This window comes from Protopterus annectens, chromosome 14.part0, assembly GCF_019279795.1.
Source record: "Protopterus annectens isolate FY-2018-M chromosome 14.part0, PAN1.0, whole genome shotgun sequence".
Taxonomy (NCBI): domain Eukaryota; kingdom Metazoa; phylum Chordata; order Ceratodontiformes; family Protopteridae; genus Protopterus; species Protopterus annectens.
This window is the reverse complement of record NC_056748.1, coordinates 927,310,280-927,325,528: the sequence shown is the minus strand read 5'-3', so window position 1 is coordinate 927,325,528 and position 15,249 is coordinate 927,310,280. Positions and strand designations below refer to the sequence as shown.

At 40.3% G+C, this 15,249-nt stretch overlaps 1 protein-coding gene across 1 annotated transcript in view; it reads left to right on the top strand.

Annotated features, from left to right (window-relative positions):
- Window positions 1–15,249, top strand: part of LOC122789348 (glutamine--fructose-6-phosphate aminotransferase [isomerizing] 1-like) — a gene marked incomplete in the record, with an annotated part of 1,275,423 nt that overhangs the window by 315,817 nt on the left and 944,357 nt on the right. The window contains 1 exon segment of the mRNA XM_044056728.1: window positions 10,219–10,277. Coding sequence (XP_043912663.1) covers window positions 10,219–10,277 — 59 coding nt within the window.

Here is a 15,249-nt window from a genome sequence, read left to right as displayed (position 1 = left end):
AAGAAAAGCATGAAAAGAATAGAAAACTAGAAAGTCCACAAATATAATGGCAGGTATAGAGATTTTATGGAACAACCTCATGTTGACCAAGATTTCATGCAGAAATGGCTAAGGATAGGTCAACTGAAACCAAAAGATGAAAGGCAAATAATGGTGGCCCAAGACAGTGGGCTATGTACACCATGGTTTACAAAGTGTATAGAAAAAGAGTGAGAAATCGACAAATTTAAGTTCTGTAAAACAGAAATGGAAAACATTGCACATCCTGTTGATGTGTATGATGCACTCATAGTTTGGAGGTCTGTATACTGAAAGGCACATTAATGTGGCAAAGCTGTTGCACTGGGGATTGTGTAAACACTATGATATAAAAGTAGCTGAGAAGCATTGGAAATGTGAACTGCAAAGAATAAACAAATTATACAGTCTAGATCACATGAGATCACCCACAACTAACAGTTAAAAAAAAACAGATTCTAGAGAAACAGATGTAGTAGAAAAAAAAAAAAGACAAAAGAGCCATTTTGCAGTGAAATTACTACACCCAGTGATTAGTGTCTTGTGTACAAAGAAACACAAACAGAATTTGCAACCAGAAATGAGAACAAAGTGGACGAAAGCTACCCAAACAGTTCCAAATAGTAGTAGGGCAAATAAAAAATAATTTACAGTACTTTTATGCTACAAATAGATGCAACTCAGTCAGCTGCAGAAGTTGGCAGTTCTGGGTACATTGCTGGTGATGAGAAGAGCACTTTTAGCGAACATCAGTTACTGAAACAACAGTAATTTCTTAAACTGTAATTGTACCCTGATGGAGGACTTGCAGATGTGGTTTGTTCCCATCAATGTATGTTAGAAAAAGCATTTGGAGAAGTTAAACCAGAAGATAGGTTTGGATATAGCTTGGTATTTGAAAATAATGGATTTCTAATTTTCAGAAGTTATGCACTTACCATAATGTTAGCTCTGGATATATAGGTCTGTTTTAGTCATCACCTTCCTTTTCCCTGCCTTAATGTAGCCATGGTCAAAAGGAATGCTAGTTGTTGTTTTTTTGGTTTTGATCTTACTTAACTCTGCATAATATTGATCTGGAAATGTAGCTTGTTGGCAGACAAATATGGATTAAAAGGGGGCATGTATCAAACACAGTTTTCCTTAAGAACACCCAAGGAATACGCCCAGTCCATGGGCTGGTTGCTCTCTATTTGTCCAGACCCCCAGTAAGACTCCGCACTAGCACAGCTTAGAGTTGAGTCCTTAGCTGAGTTGCCAAGCTGTCATTCCACACCCTCTCTGTGAAACTAGTGCTGTGTGTCCATGCTCCAGGCAGCTGACACACACTCTGAGATTTGATTTGCACGCTCACACACACACACACACACACACACACACACACACACACACTTGAGAAAGTCTGGCACAGATTCACCTGCTGTGCCTCCTTCTGCCCAGACTATAAGGTAGTTATCACTGCCACCAGAACCCCTGCCAGCTACTTTAAGGATTTTACAAGGGTACCCAATTATACTAAGTGAAGTCAATGTTAATACAGATGGTAATGTTGACTAAACAGCAAGGCTTTCAGAAGTTACCACAGTTATCACCAAATAAATATATGCAAATACTGTCAAAGCTTGAATATTTCCTAAAAAGGACCGGCCACAATGAAAAGTTTAAATATATTTAATAAATAATAAAAGAATAAGAAAATACTAAATATATATTTACTGTAAACACTAGAGTGTCAGTCACAGGAAATATTAAAAATAACACTGATGGAAAGTTTCATACAGTTACAGAAAAACAGTATTTAGCTAGTCTCACTGTATTCCTGATTGACTAAAAGAATTGTTGTCCCTACTTACTGAATAGAGAAAGGCAAGATGGGTGAGTGGTCCTTGTTGTCAGATCCAAGGTAGAATACAGAATGCTGAGAGCAATTTCCTACTAATATCTAAATATTATTTCAGAGTTGATTACACTATGACATCATGTCTGGTCATCTGACTCTGTTTCCCACACTATCCCTCATCACTAGAAGCTGGCAGGATTTTAGCATCTGTGTGTTACCATACACACAGAGATTTGCCCAGATGTGGTGCAGCTGCTAGATGTCATAAAACCATTCCAGTCTTCCTACGGGAGCTACAACCTATTCTTTAGTACAGACAGTGTGTCTCTGGCTCCATTCAAAACTGTGGGATAACATCTTTAAGGCTTAACCCATAAAGTATTTTAATTTCAGATATTTTTCAAAGTTTGAGATTAACCTCATCTCTTGAAGTCCTCTGTTACAATGTATATATTTAATTCAGTTGTAGTAATACATGACATGTCTTTTCCTTCCAGCAGGGCACGTTGCTACATTTTAACACAAGCAAACTTCACAAATACATTTTTAGCACAAACATCTGTACAAATCAGTTTAATATACAAATGACATATAATAATTTATGAATTCCAGCTGTCTGTGCTTGCACATGTCACACATCCGCTGATGTACATCTCCTGGCATAGCTGGTAATAACCTCCTGTCATCACATCAAGATTTCTAGACCATTTGATGTACTTATTCAATTTAAATTTGGCTTATTCGTCAGTTAAGGGTTATACTTTTGTAAGTGCTACATTTCTTTTCTCTAGCTCTTAAACAGATAAATTGTTTTGTTAAGGCCTTTAAGTGGATTTTTCTTCCAAGGGATTTGAGTCTCATGTTGGAAAGCTAGCTTTACTTTCAGCAGATTTAAGAGTTGTATCTTTCTGGTTGATGGTGATTTGGAATGCAGTCAGTTTGGTAAAAGGCTCCCAGCATTTCAGGTTCTTGTGTGTAAACCACCTTATTTGATATTCCAAGGTGATAAATATCACTGAAAACAAATCTGCATTTTTGTAAAAGGTTTGCTGTCAATGACGTGTAATCAATCCACTCATCTGGCAGTGTTTTCTGCAAATGGCCCAAATGATGGAGACCACTTCCAGTATCTGTTGGACATTCATGGACACCTGAGAAAATATACAAGAAAGACTAAAGATTTCCAAAAGGCTAATCAGCACTCTTTTGTAGGTAGGTGACATCAGTCATTTAATAAACAGTACTTCTAAATGATTGGTATACTACTGATATTTTTTGTTATGATGAAGGTAACAAAGCTTCTAATGGTACAATAAGAGCTCATTCTAGTAGGGCAGCAGCCCCAGCTGCAGGGTATTTCAGGAAAGTGTTTCCCAAGGTATTTTAGAAGCTGCAACATGGACTACTATCATCATCTTCACAGAGGACATTAAATTGAATGCAAGTCTATAGGAGTGACGATTTTGTCACAGTTTTGCTTCTAGGAATTCTGTAACTCTCTCTCTTCCTTTTTTATGATAGTACTGCTTGAAAGTCAACCCAAATGGTATGATTTACTATTATAGTGTGTCCTCCCCAAGAAGGTGCTACAGTTGTGTATCAGTACATTTAACCAGAACAGTGAGTCTTTGAGGTGCAGCAGCTGTAACAGTAAAGTTACATTCCCTCCTTTAATTTGAAAAATCACTACTTGGTGGAAGAAAAAGAAAAAAGGGAGTGGGTTTAACATAATGGTTAAAGTCTTCACCTTATAGACGCAAGGTACAAGGTTTGATTCTGACCTCTACTAACGGCTAAACTTAAAAAGGCCCCTTAAATCAGTTAGCCTAGTATTCACCTATGAATCTAGAACCCCCAAAAGCCTTAATTGTTCTCAGTTTAGCACTGGATGTCCCTTCAAACTGAGTAAAAATCCTCTTTCTTATGGAATTTTGTATAGTTACTAATGTTTTTTTTTTTGTTATATTTATTATATTTTCATTGTCTGTTTGTTAGTTAAGCTATAGCCCTGTAAAATTATCCATATGAAGGCGTTTAAGGGGCTCAAAGAACTGAGCGTTTTTAAAATGCTGAATTCACAGGGACTTGGGCACAGCTGGTGAAACTTTTGGTTGGAAATGAAGATTTTCCTGTCCTGAAGGATAGTTCCTGTTCTCTGCATCTGACATCTGCTTTATTGTGTTGACAACAAAATAAATTAAAATCATAAACAGTGTGCTGTAATAATTGTACTATGAATAACAACGTAAGAGGATATGGAAGTAGTGCAGGTAGCTGTCTATGTGAATATGTACAAACAGAAATTTGCAAGAAAAGAAAACACATGGTCTGGCAATTTTGTCTTTTTCAGCTAGTGTAAAGATTTTTTTTTTCTCCTTAAAATTAAAATCATAAATTATTAATAGTGGTAGGCAGATATAGAAAACGGAGTTTCATGGAAAATTGCTGCATTCAAATTATTTTGTTGCCATGTATTTTATGAAGGGGAAACAGCTTCTTTTGTCTAGGCACATTGCCGTTTTAAGTTTCTGGAACCGTTAGCTTCATTCCTTCTGTAGAGAAGATTGAGTTACACAATCTGTTTACGGGGATTGCAGACACAGTTTGAGCTAGGGTTATTACTGTGGCTTATTCACATTTTCCTGCCAAGTATTACTCACTCTTTCACAGAACCTGTCATGTCTGACAAAAGTTATACACAAAAATGAAGTCTGTGAATGTTTTCAGCTAACCTTTACAATATAGTGTGGCAGAATTCCATTGACTATAACAACAGTGTATGGGTCTTCCTAGTGACATAAATATGGATCTTAAGTTCTCATTTGGTCTTCAACCAACCAGACTCTGATCCAACTCGGCTGTATACACTAGCATCAGAGCCAAAATCCAAGATCCTCCCCTACCCATAATGTCCCACTGTCCCTCTTCCCTCAGATCTTATTTGCTGCTTGTTCGAACAGCATTGGGACTGCATTTCTGAGCTCCTCCAGGGGGTTTTCTGAGAGTTTGTTCTAGTCAAGTTGGTTTTTTGCTTGTTTTCTTCTATCCTTGTCGTACCCTTCTTTTACTAGCTCGCATTGGTGCGCTTTCTGGTTTCTGAAAAAAAAAAAACTGTTCTGTCTTTCTCTTACCTTTTTCTCTCTTTCTCTCTGTTGTATCTGTGTGTGTCTTTGTGTACGTTTACCCTATGCCATACCTTCCTAAGCTAGCTGGGTTTTAAAAGTGTACGGAGTGTGAGCATAAGATCCCTTCATCTGATGCCCACACTCTGTGTGTGGTGTGCTTGGGGGTGGGCCACATGGATTCCTCCTGTTCGATTTGTGTGGGCTTTAATCAATATGCTCTTACTGATAGGAGGAATAAGTTGATTTTGAAGGACCCTTCAATGCCAGGGGTGACCGTCTGGGAGGCTTTGATACCAGGGGCTTTGGCTGCTCTGTCTTCGGAGGTCCATTCGCCTTCGAACTTCATGATGGTGGAGAGGGTCCTATCGGCTCCCTCGAGGGCCTTAACATTTCCCTCCTCTGAACCCACCCTTGCTTCTTCTGTTTCTGGGCCAGAGTCATCAATCCTGCCTCTTCAGGGACAGCCTGTTGCCAGATCACCCCAGGATGTTCCTTTTCAGGAACCCCTTGAAGTTTCCAAGTCCTCTCCAGAATGTCCCCCAGAGGAGGTGCCTCGGAAGCATACATGCAAGAGGAATCATTTAAATTCCCCCCGGAATCTCTCACGGAAGATACAAACTTCAGTAAGGGAGAAGGGGTCCCTTAGATCACCTCCTGATGATGTTTCATTCAGAGACATCCTGGAGATCCTGCATCAGAAGGCTGGTTGGTCTTCCCTTAAACCCAACCCTGATGAGTCTGTATTACTGGAGGCATTTGGCACAGGGCCCTCAACATCTTGGGTGTTCCCCCTGTGGATCCGTTAGTAGACCTCATCTCTTGCAGGGCATGGAAGGAAGTGGACACAGTTAAGCCCATTCCCAAGTGCCCAGACAAGGTGCGCAATGCCCACCTTGGACATGCTCCATTGGTTCAACAATTCCCCATTCAATGCCATGGTGGTTGTGGCAGCTACCAAGAAGGAGCTGGCTCAGGAGAGCTCCTAGGTCCATCCTCCAGACAGGGAGTCTAGGGTGATGGGCTGCTTTGGGAAGCAAGTTTATGCTTCAGCTACCTTTGTCTCTGCTTGTGCTGAACTATTTGATACACATCACCAGACTGCAGAGAGACCTGGTTAAGGAACTTTCTGCTTCTGTCCCAAGGTCCATGTTGGAGGAGAAGAAGAAGAAGATTTTCTCCTCCTGACTGGCCATTTTGACAGCCATATCGAACATGTCTGTGAGGTTACTTTCTCATGTGGCTGAGAGTACCTCAAGGGTGGCTGAGACTGGCATTGCCATTAGGTGACATTTCTGGCTCTGACTTTGTGCTTTTTTGGAACCTTTTAAGGCATCTTTCATGAACACTCCCTTTAATGGGTCCACCTTGTTTGGGCCTACTGTTCGTGATACTCTTACCCAGAGCGAGAAAGACTGGAAGACCTTGTCTGCCATCAGGATCTGCTTCTCTAATCCGCAACAGACCTATTCTAGGAACCAGCTTGGGGGTAAGAAGTTGTGGTTTTGAAAGTCTCAGGGCTCTTCCCAGGAAGTTCAGGGTCAACCTTCCCCCAAAGACAGAGGGGAAAATGATAGATGCTATCCACATGGCAGAGGGGGTCCGAAGAACCAAGGGTCTTGAGATTCATTCTTGGACAGATTTTCAGCAGTCCTCAGGGATTGCCCAACTGCTGTACTTTGGTGGCAGTTGAGGGGCATATCTGTCTGCACTCAACAGCCTAGTAGTCCATCACAAATTATAGTTGGATGCTTCAAATTATATCCAGAGGTTAATCCATTCCGTTTTTTCATCCCCCCATTCCAAAGAGAAACCTCACGGATGTTCGACCTGATCAGTGGGAGGTGGCAGCTATAGAGATCACCAGGCTGCTTGAAAAATGCGTCATCAGTCTGTTTCCCCAGACCAGTCCGGATCAGGCATTTATTCCAAATTATTTGTGGTGCCAAAGAAAACGGGGGACTTCAGACCCATTCTGGATCTCACTGCCATGAACCTGTTTATTGCTAAAATGAAGTTTTGGATGGTCACCTTCCAGTCCATTCTGCCCTTTCTGCAGAACAATGACTGAATGTGCTGTGTAGATCTTCAGGACATATACTATCACATAAAAATGACTAGGCAGTCCAGAAGGTTTCTTCACTTCCGGCTAGGACCCAATCATTTTCAATTCAGAGCACTCCCCTTTTGACTCACCACAGCCCCCTGGGTGTTTACCAAATTCATGGCGGTCATGGCGGCTCACTTGACACTGCAGAGATTCCATGTGTTTCCTTACCTGGGCAATTGGCTCCTCTCTCCTACCAGGCATTGCCTTCTTCAGAAAGGGATTGCCTCCTTGTAGTCCCCTGGGCATATCAATCAATCTGGCCAAATCTAACTGGAACCAGTTCAAGTGAAAGGTTTTATAGGTGCCTAGTTGGACAGTGTACAGAGCCTAGTTGGACAGTGTACAGAGCAAGGTTTTTCTGCTGCCAGACAGGTTACTTTCACTCCAGCAACATGTGAAGTTTATACTTCAAACTCCTTGCCCTCCAGCAGGTATGGTTCTTTGGGTGTTGGGGTTGATGACAGCCGCGATAACTCTACTGCCAATGCCATGCCTGCATATGACAATTCTGTAGTGGACCTTGGTGGTCCCTACTTGACCTTCCTTCCTTCTTACCTGGTTTGGCTATCCCAGGTTTCTTGGGAATCTCTTCTGTGGTGGCTTCAGTCCCCTGGCCGCCTCCTGGGCTGCCAATTTGTTCTTCCTTCCTCGTTAATCACGATGAATACGGATGCCTCCCAGCTCTGATGGGGGTCATTGCATGGGATGGATGGTCCAATGCACGTGGTCCCCCTTGGAGACCAATCTGCATATCAGTGTCCTGGAGATGAGTGGTGCATCTGGTGTTGCAAGCACTTCAAGCTTTTCTTCCCACTGGGACCACTAACATCCAGATGGACAACATGTCCGTTGTCTGCTATATCAACAAACAGGGTGGGACCAGATCTTATCCCTTGTGCCGCAAGGCCATGAGATTGTGGGAGTGGGCGATCTCTTCCAACTATTTTCCGGTGGCAACGCACATTCTGGGAAAGTCCAATATTCTAACGGACAGGCTCAGCAGAACCATTATGATGCCTTACAAGTGGTCTCTAAATCCTTCAGTGGCGGACATGATATTTTGGAAATGGGGTCATCCTTGCCGCAATCTTTTCGCTTCTCTTTCCATTGCCAAGTAGAGTTTGTTTTTTGCCCTGATCCTCACTATGGGGAATTCACCCAGAGATGCTGTTGTGCATGCTTGGCCCTCCGGTCTGCTTTATTCCCTCTGATCCCCAAGTTTCTTCAGAAAGCACAGCAGTTAAAAAGCAAAGTCATTCTCGTTGCCCCCTTCTGGCCTCTCCAAGTTTGGTTCCCCACTCTTTGGTCTTATCTGGTATGTCTGCCCTGGACACTGGATCTGGTTTCGGATTTCATGTCACACCCATCAGGGGTTCCACACCCGGACTTACTCAGCCTGAAGCTTACCTCGTGGCTGCTCCAGTTCCTTTGATGGCGAGAACTATTGGGCTTTCACCAGTTAAAAAGATTTTGGTTGCAGCTCATAAAGCCTCTATTAGAAAAATTTACTTCCATAAAATGAAAAGTTTTTCCACTTGGGCATTACAGCATAAGTTGGGATCCTTTTACAGCTTTTGTTCCTGCCATTTTTCTAGCCCATACTTTCAACAACAGAGCTATTTTTTTCTGAGTAAAGTTCAGTTGGCAGCCATCTCAAATTTCCACATGGGTAAGATTTCCACCTCCCTGGCATCTTCTAAACTCTGCAAAGGCCTTTTTGAAGGGTACCTTCCTCCTTAGACCACCAATCAAGGACCCCACGCCTCCTTGGGCTCTTACTTTGGTTTTGCAGATCCTTGTTTCTCCTCCTTTCGAACCAGTTGCCACTATGGATTTACAGTTTCTATCTTGGAAGTTGGCTTTCTTGGTGGCTATCACTTCTGCCAAGTGGGTATCTGAGTTGCAGGCATTGTCAATTAAACCTCCTTATCTTGCCTTCCATAACGACAGAGTGACTCTTCATACTAACCCCCCTTTTATGCTGAAGGTGGCATCCGAAGCTGATATTAACCAGGTGATTAATTTGCCAATTTTCTTTTGAAATTGTCAGAACAAAGGGGAATACAAATTGCATTTGCTTGATGTCCACAGACAGTTGCACTTTTGTTTGGATAGAACCGAAAAATGTTTACAGTTTGATCAACATTTTGCATCCTTTTCAAAGCCCCGTTTGGGAAAGCCTATTTCTAAGGTCACCCTTGCCCATTGGATTTCCAGTTGCATCTCTACGGCTTATCACTCTAAAGGTTTGTCTTTACCTGGCCCTGTCTGGGTGCATTCAACCAGGACAGTGTCTATTTCTGCTGCCCTTTGGTCCAGGGTTCCTCTTGATGACATTTGTTGATCCTCTTCGTATACTTTTATTTCCCATTACAAATTGGGCATTTTTTCCAGGAGCAGGGCTTCCTTCAGCTCTGCCGTGCTCCAGAATATCCTTCCACGAGGGTCTCCCAAGGTTATTGTAGCTAGGGATTCATTTTCATTTGGTCTTCAACCTATGGGACAAACAACTTCAGTTAAAGAAGTTATGTACTTACCATAACTTTCCATCTGAGTTGTTGCTTTTCATTTGTCTTATCCCTCCCTCCTTCCCCCGCCTTTGGGCTGTGTTGTGGACTGGACAGATGCTGGTGCAGGCTTATCTTCTTCTTGGTCCTGGTGTATGTGTGTGTCCCTTTAATAGTCATGTGTTAAGGTACGCTGCTGTGGTTTGTGTGGTGCTGTCCTGCAGCAAACTTGATCTGAGGGGAAGAGCAGAGCATTATGGGTAGGGGAGGAACTCTGATTTTGGCTCCAATGCTGTTGTGTACAGCCGAGTCAGATACGATCTCTGATCCAAGTCCCACAGGCTGAAGGCAAATGAAAAGCAACAACTCAAATGGAACATTGTGGTAAGTACATAACTTCTTCTTTTCATATATTAAAACAGTTCTAAAATTTGTTGGAATGGACAACAATACTAAGACGCAGGATGTACAAGGTGTTTGCTATTACATCATTACATTTTTATGGTAAGTGTTCACTTTGTTGATTTGTGACTTATTCCTTGTAAAGTAATTTGTGTATGCTACAGTTATAAAGCTTTGCATTTGTTTAGATATTAAAAGTCTCCATCCCTTTTGTTTTAGAGTTTATTGTCATCCACAATGGTATTATCACCAACTACAAAGATTTAAGGACATTTTTGGTGAGCACTTTCAAATACTCATTTTAATTCTGCTGCTTTTATTAGTCTGATATGATATAGCTTTACATTAGTGGGGCTTTTCTTGTTTTATGTTCAGTTTTGTTACCCATATGATAGCTGTGTGGTGTGTAATAAAATTTGTTAGCAAACACAAACTGATTCTTGGTTTGACTGTAGCCATATGACCAAATAACTTTTTTATCGTAACTTTTCAGGCATCCGTGAGAAATTTTGCTCTTTGGCTTGTAGGAAGCAGATGGCTAGATTTTGTTGCGTTTCTTGTTACGTGTTATTTTAGTAGCTCTGTTTCTAGAGTTCTCAGATCGTTAGAATCCATATTTTTGTATGAGAGATGTGTTGTATATTCCCTTATTCCATGTAAAAAGAAACTTGGCATACGAAGACTACAACACTTACACTATTTCCTCTTCAAGGTGTGAGTTGCAGAGGTGTTGTACTTCTGGCTATGGGGTAAATTGGAAATAAAGATATACAGGGTGATTAGGCTCCGTTCAATAATTTAATCGCCAGATATTGCTTTGGTCAGTAATTTAATCTCCATATATTGCTCTGAACTTAAATTAGGGAACTCTGTCTCATCATACTAGATATAGACCTTACCTCTAGATCTCCATGTACAAAGTAAAACGATGGACTTCCCAGTGTGTTAACAGTAATGATTATAGATTTAAAATTGTCACACATGAATGTAGAGAGCATAAAAACTGAATTTTTCTTGTGTTTTCCATTACTTGCACAGCTGGGTTATGGGCTACTTTTAGGGGATGGTCAATCACTGGTGCATGTATTGATCACAGTTAATTATTGGCCTGGACACGATTCACTCTAGGATGATTTATTTCTGTTAGAATTATCCAAGCTCTGACCTTTTTGGTCTACTGCCAGAAAATGTGCTGCATCCATCAGCAGTCAGGAGAAAGAATATTGGTCAGGGAGCTGGTATTCTGCTTATAGTAAGTTATTCCTGCAAAACTTACAAGATCAAAATGAGGTTTGACAGTGCATGACAGAAGCAGTGTTGTAATGAATTGTAATAGACTGGGGAAGCTGTCATTGGTAACTCTATGCAGAACCACTGGATTGAGATTAGTCATCCTTTTCATTGACCGTGCAATTGATATAGTCTTTTTGTAATCTTCAGGAGTTCTTTTTACATTTGACTCTTACAGTTGTAAACTTGTGCCTTCTGCTGGCACATGCCAACATTGCAGTCCTTGAGAATACACCTAGCCCCTGCACCTACTGTTTTTTTCTGCCACAGGCACACTTTAGATATTTGTCACACAAAGTTCCTGTGTTCCATGCCTAGAAGGAACAAGTCAGTCTTGTTCATGTGTTACGTAGATTGTGAGCCAGAGAAACCAAATCAGCATAGCCTTTACTCAAGGAGAAAGGGCAATATGTAAAATGCTGCTGTAATTCCTGGTGATTCAACTCTGCCACCTGGAGGAACAGGAAGAAGAAAATCCAGGCCTACCATGTGTCTTACACATTCACGTTGCAGCGAGCAGCAGTAGGGTCTTTTGGGTGATCCTATGCCAGAGTACTCTGAAAAGGTGGAGAATATAAAGGGAAAACATCGGTCACACCATGCTGGAGGTAACTTCATCCATGTTTGGCTTCACAAGACCCATATATTGTCTGGTTCTCATTCATTCTGAAGGAGTAGAGGTCACTCTGAAGCAAAACAGAAATGAAAATTCACTAAGTGTATGTGTTTAACTCTGTCTCCTGCAGGAGTATGGTCCTCAGCAGAACTGCTGTGCATCTTGTAAGCGTATGCCTGTCTTTGTAGTCTTCCTAACTCCTGAATGATTACACTTGTCAGTGTTTTCAAAGTCTAATTTCTGAAGTTCTGATTGAGATGCATTTATTAAAATAAGATAGCAAAGTGGCATTTACAGGCTGACAAGATTTGCTAAGCATGTGTTATAAAATGGTCAGCATGTGGTGTACAGTGCTGGAGTTAAGCAGTGTTTCCAAGAAGCTGTGAAGAATACAAGTTTTTTTTTTACATTCTTACATTAACAGTTCAAAAATAGTATGTGATACTGTCAAGTTGAAGGTAGTGTATGCAAGCGAAAATGCGATTTGAAAATTATATTCCCCATATGAAGACACTCTGAAATATGTGCTTTGTTTTGTTAGAGCAGTTATGACTGTTAACCATATTTCCGTAACTGCCTTAATTTCATTAGAGCTGTGTGACCTGGGTGAACATTTGACACTATCTCATTCAAAACTTATGGCACACAGTGTCACCACTTATATCTGACGTATAACCTGAATGGTTTTATAGAGTAATATTGTTTTGAAATTATGAGAAAATATGTGCATAATTTTCATAGATTATACCACAGAACAGCAGTATGCTACATTCTGTTGTACACTACTGGAAAAATGTAAAACAGGTTAACAATTTTCACAGTGAGAAATTGAATCTTAACACTCCTAGAGATGTAACCATTAGTAATTTTTGTCAAATATTTTTTTTTTTTTTATAAATCGGCAAAATAAAATCAGCATCTACAAACTGATATTAATGCCAGTGTGCAACCAAATGTTTTTCAAAGAACTTTCATATTTTACATTTCTTGTAACTTGCTTTACAATCTATTACAAATCTTGTGAAGTAGAGGATTTTGGAGAAAAAGTTTCTGGAAGTAAGTGGTTTCCTGGCTTAGATTTATGGAAACCAGGGGGATTAATTGACCTTCTGTTTAGGATTAAATGAGTTTAGAAAATCAAGCAAACTTGGTTGGGAAAATAACTTAAATGCTCAAATTTAAGTGCTTTTGTTCTAAACAAGGTATAAAACAGAACTTCATCAGATAAATTCAATTAAATAAAAGACTACTTCTAAAATGATCAACTTACATAATTTGACACCATATATACAATCACAAACTTCGTGTAACATTGCAGCGGTTTCAGTTTTGGTAATCAACGATGTAGATTTATATCAAGCAGCTTGTATGCTGAGAATTTGTACACTGGAGCTACTGAAAGATAACTTGTGAAACAGCTAACATAGTTTTTATATCGTACACATCGCCTATCTTGTGATGCATTTTACAGAGGCAAAAAACTGTCTCAGTTTAAAAGACAGAATAGCAGAACACATTAGGGCAGTTAAAAATTATGATAAGAATACCCAGGAATGACACAGTCAGCAAAGACCTGAACTTGTCTGGCAAATGAGGTTTAATGTATGTAAGATTCCTAGTTTAAATGACATAAGTCAAACTTTTTTTTTTTTTTTTACCTAAAATCACTGCAATATTTAAGTTGATGAGTGAATAGATTGTGTCACATGATTTAAATTGATCTTTTAATAAGTATTATGTTATTTTATTCAGTTTGTTTGATCTGTTTTATGCATCACGTAGAACAAATATGCTTACATTTTGAATATTAAAGTGATTTATTTTATGGTAAAGCATGTTTACTTCAGATCTAAATTAAAAATAAAAAATAATCTTATCTATTCTTTTCAACTATCAGGACTACACCACATGTCTTACTCATCTTCCTCCTCCTTTGGGAAAAGCCTTTTCAAACTGCAGATGTTCTGTAGTCCTGTCTCACCTTCATTCTTACATATGGGTTCAAAGCCAATCCTCTGCTCCAACTCGGCCTGTTTACAAGCAGGAAGTCTTCTAGTTGGCTCGTGGTTAGGTAGGTTATCCCATGGTGCACCAGTACAATCACCAGATCTTGTTTGCCGCGTTGACGAGTTCGGTTATGCTTCTCTTTGGCTCTGGCTAAGTGTTGCATTTACTTAAACTTTTTCTAAAATTTTTTGGGATTGTTTAGTTTAAAATAGAAAAATTGTTACGGTATTATTGTTAAGTCAGCGTAGTTGCTATTAGTATAGTAAGTTTTTGACTTTAGTCATTTGGTGCAATCTTTGGCCTTTTTGACTTAGTATTGGTATCCTGTGTGCTGGTTTTTGTGTCTTCATAGACTTAGTATTTGTAGGTGCCTGTGTGTTGTTAGTAGGCTAGTCAAGTTTTGGCAGTTTCCCGCTTGTTGAATTGTTATTGTTAACAGAACTACGTTCTGTTTCTTGGTCATAAGCCTAAGTTTTTGCGGATTCCCGCTTGTTTCATTGATTACTGTTGTTAACAGAACTAGGTTCTCTTTTCCGTGTTAATATTACTGTTCGAGTGTGTGAAATTCTCTACTTACTGTAACTTTCTAGGTCTGTTTTAGTTAGAAGACCTAGATGTTCTTTGTGTTTCACTGTTGCAGTCATCACATTTGGGTTATCTGCTTGCAGTAGACCTCAGTCGGCCTGATTATCAGAGTCTTGGGTCCTGCGTCGGTTGCTGTCTCATCTTCCATGACGTCAGGTAGTCAGGGGTATAAAGCATGCAGCCAATGCCATTACACCAGTCTTTCTTGCCATGCGGTGCCTGAAGCAGAAGCAGTTCGCAAATGCCAGTCGGCCAACTCCTGAAGTTTTCGTTTTTGAATTTCAGAACCGAAGTCTTCAATTAAAGCTAAGTACCCCATTGAGGAAACTTTTTCTTGCTCTAAACCGATGTCAGTAGAAGTCAGTAATTGTATTTCTTGTGGAAAGCAAATACCTCATAAAGATTTTCATTCGTACTGTATTCCTTGCCTAGGCCCTGACCATCGACTTATTTCGCTGTCAGTTTTGTGCCTTATTTAAGCAATGAACTATTCGACGTTGGTATATTTACGCTTCTAAATATTTTGGTACTCTGTTCAAATACCCAGATATGGCTTCGGTAAGCCATCAGACTACCAACATTCCGAAAAAATGCAAAGATAAAGACAGTTTCAGACCACAAATGTCCAAAGGTGCCGACGGCGCTTCTCCTAAGCTAGTCGCCAGTTCGCTGGTACTCAGTGAGTCTCTTTCGCAGCCCCTGATGCCCGCTACTTCAGATTTGCAGGCCGCTATTGAGACCCATTCGGAGTC